The sequence below is a fragment of the Ips typographus genome, linkage group LG1, assembly GCF_016097725.1.
Source record: "Ips typographus isolate SLU linkage group LG1, UJ_Ityp_2.0, whole genome shotgun sequence".
Taxonomy (NCBI): domain Eukaryota; kingdom Metazoa; phylum Arthropoda; class Insecta; order Coleoptera; family Curculionidae; genus Ips; species Ips typographus.
Window position 1 is genome coordinate 18,972,372 of NC_138422.1, and position 8,967 is coordinate 18,981,338.

An 8,967-nucleotide genomic window follows, 5' to 3' on the forward strand; every position below is an offset into this window, starting at 1 on the left:
TTTTCAATGGTGCCAAACTTAATGCTCTACAACAAATTTCAATGTTTGCAGTTTGTTTTAATCAATAACTAGTAAACATAGCTTCCTTTTGCAAAGTATTTTCTAGCTATTCTTTGGGCTTCTTTTTATAACGAATATTTTTTCCGAAGCTCTACGATTAACTGTCCAATAGTCCAAAAGTCATTATTATTTGGACATCCTGTACATTTATAAAAAATATGTACATTGATGATATGTTAGATTGATTAGACTTTATCCCACTTTTCAAAAGAAAATCAATTTTTGGATTGATATTTTTTTCCAGTATCGGCGAGAGATAGGAATAACCAAAATGTTAACAAAAGTTGCTTAGAATATTTTTAATAGATTCGGAAAAGACAAACATATCCAAGGTGTTCCTTGATGAGCTTCACGAAAACTACAGTTAATTTTGTATAGACCTGACAACTTTGCGTCTGTAAAAATATGTAATCAACATAGCTATCATAATCTGCTATATTTTTAAATAATTATGAATAAGTGATTTATATTAGTTTTACAGAACTTTTAACGGGTCAATCTATTTGAATCGCCCTGTATGACCGAGTCATATTAACATTACGCAATTTTGGTAATGGGTGGATACACTTGTCAGTTGCCATTAATCTGTTCCAGGTAATATGAAATTGAGAAAATCTTTAACGTCAAACTCTTTTGAGGGTTTTTAAAAATTAAATTTTGATTTTCTACAATTTGTATATTACTTCCCCAGATTTATGTCAGCATTCACATCAAACGTGCCTAACTTTTCAAACCCATTTATTTTGCAAAATTATAGAAATCCTATCATAAAACTCTATCCATAACTTACTTCTTCGACTCGTGTATATTTAACCTTAGGAGCATATCGCTATAGGAGCGGATATAATTATCAACTACAGCAGCTTCATATTCAAAGTTTCTAAATCCATACTCTTGGTGTTTTAGGTATGATTCAGATGCCTCCTGGAATGATGTACGGTGCTCCCATGTTTCCAGGGCCGATGATCATGCAGCCGCGCTTCAGATGATCTTCGTTGATGATTCTCTACCATCCGCAAGTTTAAGTTTAAGTTTTACTTAAGATATAGTTACTAAGTAGGATCCGTAAATTACTCAGTTCGGTTTTCTCCTCTTTCCGGTTGTTCTTCACTTTCTAAGTGTTTTTTTTTGCTTTCTAGATTTATGAATAATTCGAAAAGTTTTCCAAATTTTTACTATTTTTTCAATAATTTTGGCTGTACAGACAAATCAACACTACTGTTAACTTGTACAATTGTTGAATAGTGCTTTCTCTGATGATTGACATTATTTTTTTTATTTTTGACAGGTTTGCGAAATGTCAAACCAAATGCGACACTCGGTATGTAGTTTTTTTTTATTTATTTTCTTCGAAGCGGACCCATACACTAAAAGGTTGGTCATGGTTTTTATTATTTTTTTATTTTTTTTAGAATAAGAGTCAAGGAAATTTGGGTTAGCACAGTTTTCATCAATTATCTAGTTTTTGTGACATGGATGTGCGCGTCAGTGGGTTTTTCTGTAACAGTGAATTTTCCATTTCAAACCGGCTAAATAGTAAGCACATTCAAACCATATTTTAAATATAAGACCAAATTAGTTCAGTTAAACTAAAGTTATGTTGACAGCAAGGTAAACGTTCAAAACTCTACGGTGAAAATAATAAATAAATGTAAGATGTTTACTTAAATAAATATTATACTAAATTTAAGACATTTTCTAAACATTTCATTTCATTAAATTAGCATATTTCTTATTTTCTCCGATATTATTCGTATTTGATTTTAATTTATTTCAAACACTACTTATTAACTTAACTTATTTTTATCATAATGTTAAATTTTTTTAAGTTATAAACACTTTTTTATTAATACACAAAAACACAAAATCTTTCTTGTCATTTCATTCTCAAATACTATTTCTGAAAAGTGTTTAGTACCACGATTTCTATAGAGGGTGTTCTACGACGAACTACATCGATCGATATGTTACCGGTAAAGTCCTTTGTGTCTAGGCAAAGTGCGCATTACCGGTTAGCTTTAGAAAAAGTCCGGAATTACGAACAATTTCGAAGTTTGCCTGAATTGTCACCGGCAATCCCAGGTTTGCCAAATAATTAGCACGCAAGTCTGAAATAATTTGTCAGTCACAAATAGCGACAAAAAAGAAGCAAAGTAATTTATAACCTCAAATAAACTTTCCCTTAATGAAATAGTATACAGGGTAATTCAAATTCGACCCTCACCATTGGGATCTCGGAAACTATAAGAGATACGAGAAAGTTTAAATTGGGGCAAAGTTGCGCAATGTAAAGCTCAACCAAATGCAGTTTTAAAAATTTCGATTTTCCGAGTACTTCCGAAGATATCCGAAAAAAACTGAAAATTTGATTTTTTGTTTTTATTTATTTCTAATCTTATTTGAAGAGATATTCCACTACTAAGAGCACCTTTTCATTGCCACTTTTTCTCAGCTATTCGATGATGGATTCAAATTTGCCACACGACGTTTCGTTTTTTGGCAGCCATCATCAACTTTCTTTTTTCTTATGGGCGCCATATTGGATTTTTAGCCCACCAAATAGTACGTTTTATTCTGATTTTAGTGATGTATAATAACTTATGATTTGCTTCATAAATAACAAAATAATTCAATAAAAACTATTTTTACTTTAGTTATTGGCTTTGAGTTAATGGGCCGTTTTATAAAATGTCATTATTTGACAGTACTTGTCAAACACGATAATTCGGACGATCATTAGAGCTTTTAGAGATTTTTACCTTAGTTAGCTTTGAGTTAATGAGACGTTTTATGAAGATTACTTGGTAGTACTTGTCACACACAATTGGCCTGAACATACTTAGTCACAAAGGTGTACAAGTGACTTAAACCGGTTTATTCACTCGAAGAGCTTAGGCCACTCGCTACGCTTGTGGACCTAGTTGTTATTTTCGTGAATAAAAAATGGTTTAAGTCACTTACTGTATAAATAACTATTAAATCACTCTGAATGACATTCGCCTATTTACAGATGTAAACAAACAAACATCAATGTTACATCTACGGGGCGTGGTGCAAATTTAATAGAACTGTAATTTTAGTTTTTTTTTAATATAAAAAGTCGAAATTTAATAAAATACTGTATAAGACACGTGACTTAAACCGGTTTATTCACTCTAATAAATATGAATGAATAAAAAATGGTTTGTCACTTACTGTATAAATAACTATAAACTTGCACTTAACATTATAAAAAATTGAAATTTGGCAAAAAATTAAGTTCCTAAAATGATGATCTTTCTCTTGGAAACATAAATAAGCCTTTTAAGTTATAGATAATGCTAACAAATTTCTTTCTCTGATTAACCTAAATAATTCAGCAATGCTTGTATAATAATAACATTTTCTGCGGGGATTTCTTTTCTAGATACATTTTTAACTATGATTGACGCTCTAATGATCGTCCGAATTATCGTGTTTGACAAGTACTGTCAAATAATGACATTTTTTAAAACGGCCCATTAACTCAAAGCCAATAACTAAAGTAAAAATAGTTTTTATTGAATTATTTTGTTATTTATGAAGCAAATCATAAGTTATTATACATCACTAAAATCAGAATAAAACGTACTATTTGGTGGGCTAAAAATCCAATATGGCGCCCATAAGAAAAAAGAAAGTTGATGATGACTGACAGAAAACGAAACGTCGTGTGGCAAATTTGAATCCATCATCGAATAGCTAGGAAAAAGTGGCAATGAAAAGATGCTTTTAGTTTTGGGATATCTCTTCAAATAAGGTTAGAAATAAATAAAAACAAAAAATCAAATTTTCAGTTTTTTTCGGATATCTTCGGAAGTACTCGGAAAATCAAAATTTTTAAAACAGCATTTGGTTGAGCTTTAAATTGCGCAACTTTGCCCCAATTTAAACTTTCTCGTATCTCTTATGGTTTCTGAGATCCCAATGGTGAGGGTCGAATTTGAATTACCCTGTATACTTGTATAATAATATCTAAACAAAACCAAAAATATTAAATAGTTATACTATATTACTTATTGACACAAGATACCAAATGGTGACAGAACTGCATAATAATTTTGCTTTCTTACATTTACAGGAGTTAGTGGTACATTTCTTAGTACAATTGCATTTTTGAAAGAGTTCGCCTCCAAATGCAAAACTGTGACTACGTTTATATCGTAGGCTGTTAATCCGATCGACAAAGCGGATTGAATTTAGGATTATTCCATGTAGTATTTATCGTGTTTTACTTATATTTGATAATTTTGGATTGGATGCGTTTGAAAGATCCGTAAAGATCGAAAAAAGATCACTATTCAAGCAGAAAGAGATGACAACATATTCGTAATTGTTATCTATCAGCATTGTTACAAATGTTACAGAAATCTTCTTCTTCTTTTTATTCATATTTAAGATCTCGCGATCTGTTAGTTTTGCTGGTTCCACTTCCATCTGTTAGGTAGTCTTCCGAGTGCTCTTTTTCCTATTGGTTTCCCTTCAAGTGCGATGCGTGGCATCCGTGGTCTTCCCTCTTCCATTCTTCTCACGTGAGCGTATCAATATCTTTTCCTTTGTCACCCCCATCTTACGATGTCTTGCACCTCACATTGTTCCCTAATGTCAGTGTTCCTAATTCGGTCTATTCTTGTTTTTCCCATTACAGTCCCGAGCGTTTTGTTGGTTTCTTCTCTGGTTTCTATTCCGTATATCATGATTGGCCTGATACAAGTCTTATAGATCCTGACCGTGCTAGCCTTTCGCATGTATTCGTTCGCCCATATTATCTGCCTTAAGCAGCCCGACATTGCAGACGCTTTGTTGATCTGGCTTCTTAGGTCCTTCACTGGGTCGTGATAACTCGACAGATCCATACCCAGATATTTGAATTGCGAGACTTGCTCGATGATTTTGTCCTGAACTACCAGCTTACATCTTACGGGATCTTTAGCAAAGGTTATGCTTTTCGTTTTTCCTATAGATATGGTCATGTTCATAGCTTGGCTGACCTGGCAGAATTTGTGTAGTTGTCTCTGTAGATCGTCCTCTGTATCCGTGAAAATAGCCGTATCATCGGCGTAGCATACCATGCTGATTATTTCATTCTGTCCCATTCGGTATCCCATATTTAGTGATGATTCTTCACCTTGTCGGCAAAACAGCAAAGCCCCAAATCTGTTTCGCATTATTGAAAACAAAACTCAAAAAGTTTGATAATTTGAATTTGAGATTAATAGTACACAGTACACACTTCAAATAAAAAATGACAACCGTCAGAGTTGATCCTTATATTTAAACCAGAACCCTGTACCATAACGTTTTGTCTGCGCAGTTCAAGACGTTGCAGACAAATCACTGCGTGCGGACTCGAAAACTACGCAGTTTTAAAGACTGCGCAGAGACGGTACAGTGGAAGCGATAACTTCTATCATCTATGCGTGAGGGCATAGATATCTGCCCTCACGCATAAGTTATAGTAAACTGCAGTCTGCACAAATATACACAAAAAACTGCACAGTACGTAATAACTTGAAACAGAAGACGTAGAAAATTGCGGTTTCCAATGTGTGATGTAGTATTTAGTTCTCTTCTAAAATAGTAATTCTTTGCAAAAAGCGCCACCTATCGACGAAAGGAAACAACATAATTACTATTATTATTTATAGTGCATCTACATGATTTTACAAATTTGTATGCATTTAAGTTATTAAGGCAAAAAAAAAACATTAAATCCAGAAACATCGTTTTTTTTGCAATTGAGTTACTTACTTATTTGAGGTGATTTCAAAATGTGTTGCGTACAAAAGTTTTAGATTTTTTTATTACTTACAACTTTTGTATTGAACGTTTTCCGCTAGAAGGTAAAGTTTTGCCGCAATTCGCAAAAAAAAATACAATTTTAACCTCTAAACTGCATTCACCATTTTCAGTGCTTAAATTTGAGTTGAAGCCTCAACAACATTCTCCACCTGCTTCTTGTCTGTTTTTTTTTACAAAGTTTATTAGCGTTTCAAATTAAGATCGCCCTGCCCTTTGAAACAAATAGACGGGTAACCCGTTCCTAACCTAAAATTTTGTGCTGTACTTGCAAAAACACCATAAAATTATGAAACCAGTGCTGAATTCCTAATCAAAATCAACGTAAACAAACGAAAAAATGACGGCCAGGATGCCTAAAGCTTTTTCTAAAATTATCTACCAGAGGGCGTTACTCTTGTCTTGAAGCGCCATTAGGCACCAGCCTGTTAAAATAAACGATTGTTAAATCATCTTTTATGACCACATATTGTCGAGTCAGTCAATGATTTTATATGTCAGTACATCACAGTCAGTCAGTCATTCCTTATTGAAATATGAAAAATTTCATATATTTTATGTGAATCATAAAATTTTCTACATTTTACTAAATTTGAAACTTCAGATATTTTGGTAATGAAATACAAATATAATACAGTCAAAAATAAATTGTACAAATTCAGTTTTTCAGATAAAATATTTTTCTGGAATCGATAGCACACTTAAATAATGGAAAATTCACATACAGAAAAATCCAGTAAAAAATTTAATAATTTTAACTAAAACCGATCTGATTGAGATCACCTTAAACCTTCTGTTGGAATATTATTGTTTAACTGTCAAAGTACAGGTAAGCTCCAAAATAACTTAATTTATAAATTTAATTGCGTTGTACGTTTTCCGATTTTTTGTTGTTTTTGTTAATTGAACTTTACCTAATAACGTGTTTCGCTGTTCATGCTAAATTTGTCCAAATCTTTAAAAGGCTAAATTTTTAAAATTCTAGCTGTTATTCCGAAAGAAAAACGGAAGTAGTAATTTAATTGCTGACAAAGGTAGGTTTTATAGGAGTTAAAGTTTTATATCACTGGTTAGTTTGAAGTTCTAGTAAATTTGAAATGAAATATAACCTACAACTGCCCACTACGCAACCGTAAGGTAATTTTTCAAATTTCAACCAAGGTGTATGGTGCACAATGTGCGGTAAATTTGTAGTTTATGTCGGAACTAGCCAAAGGTTTTCAGTCTAAGTTAGCAGTTTACGTTGATTGCAAATTCCCACATTACTATTTAATCTACCGCAATTGTGTACAGGGGCTGGTAGATAAATACTAAAAAAGGACAGCAGGCGATACCCGTCACAGCTTCTAACGCTGTTGGATTGGGGCTACCCCCTGTATTTTGTTACTTTCGCGATAATTGCTTTACCGTACAACATCATCATCATCATCAGAACTTTATTGACACAATGAAGGGCATTATCGTGAAATGCACCTAATACAGGTGATTAAAGTCACAGCTTAGCTGTTGGGTCCTCAGTCCCCTGCTACTGACTTGGCTTGACCACACAGGCGATTGTGATTGGTTAAAATTATCAGTCACAATCACAGGCTTTCCGCCTGTTGGCAGGAGAGTCACAATATCCGATCTGAGGTTGTGGTTGTGCAATTGATGTTTGTTAAGTTGTTTCGCACCCACGTTATCCTTTATTTTGATGGTGAATTTTGAAAAAGCTGCTTTTTGTTTATTTTGTTTGTTTTTCACATTTTTCAACGCATTTTCGAAATTTTCCATTTGCTCCTAACATCCTTTGATTAGTGTGTTAGTTATATTTATTGACAATGACTTGTACATATTATTGAATTTCTACATATTGCGTTAAGTAGATGTGGATTGGTGAGTGACTCCCCACCCCTGTAAAACACTGCTATTGATGTATTTATTATTTCTGTTTTATAGGTAGTGATAAAATAAGTGTATTGTGTAATTTTTTTTGGGTAATATATTTAATTGTTTAAATTAACTTGTGGTTTTATTATTTTATGTGACATTTTCAGGTATTTTTATATTAGAGAAGAAGAATGCATATTCTGTGGAATGGGTTCTTGCGTTTGGGCAAATTTGCTAAAAAGCTGATGTAGCCGTGGCCGCATTAAAAAAGAAAAAGGGACATGTCCAGAGTTTTTTTATATTTTAAACTATTATTATATTATCATTCTTAAAATAGGGTAAGGCTCTTTCCTTTACAACAACGTAACGTTCGGCAATTTAGCAAATCTATAGTATACCGAATAAAAAAAATGCTAGTAATAATTTTAAGTTTTTTAAATCCGCCTATAAGGTAAAATGAAAATGCACGAAAATTTAAATAGAAAGGTATAACAAAAATACAATGAATGGAATTGCTTGTTCTCAACGATTTTGGTTTTTAACTTTTTTGAGGGTAAATGTTTGGGTAGAAATATTTTACAATGTTAGGGCCATTCTATGAAGAAACTCTTAATTCCACGAATTACTTAGAGTTCTTGCAGAACAGTTCACAAGACTGTACTCCACCAAACAATAGAAGACAAATTACAAATTTGTTAAACATGTAGTTCCCTAACAAATGGATGGGAAACGAAGGTGTACTTCGATGGCTAGCAAGATCTCCTGATTTGTCGCTTTTGAATTATTTCTTTTGAGAAAATTAAACTGCTCACGGAAAATATCGATACAGCAAGATTTTTCGTCATTTTTAACGGACTGTAGAAATCTCCGATATCCCTCAGCCGAATTTGAAAAGAAGAAACAGTTTTAAAAGGTGATGTTTCTTCTATAATCAGGACCGTCATTCATTTTGCCTCATAAGTGATTTCCTCACAGATATACAGATAAAGAAAAATGTACTGCAAATTTATTGAATTTTAACCCAGTGGATTTCATAGCTAAGATAATTTTAGAACATTCTTTCCTGTCATTTCTTGGGCTTGGTTGATATCTCGAAACATGTTTGAGGGTTTTTAAATTTTTTATCTGCAAAAGGAGTTATTTTTATGGGGTGCTTTTACAACAGAAATGCTTTTATTAATCAACAGCCTATGCCCCTAGTTTAATGTTTGATTTTGAAAT

At 32.7% G+C, this 8,967-nt stretch overlaps 1 protein-coding gene across 3 annotated transcripts in view; it reads left to right on the top strand.

The window, feature by feature from the left end:
• The window catches only part of BuGZ (Bub3 interacting GLEBS and Zinc finger domain protein), a 33,828-nt gene extending 25,949 nt beyond the window's left edge, over positions 1-7,879 (top strand). For all 3 annotated transcript variants that reach the window (XM_081995942.1, XM_081995941.1, XM_081995940.1), the window contains one exon: positions 967-7,879. In XM_081995942.1, the coding sequence (XP_081852068.1) occupies positions 967-1,049 (83 nt within the window). In that variant the 3' untranslated portion in view covers positions 1,050-7,879. The remainder of the gene's footprint in view (positions 1-966) is intronic.
• The last annotated feature ends 1,088 nt before the right edge of the window (positions 7,880-8,967 follow it).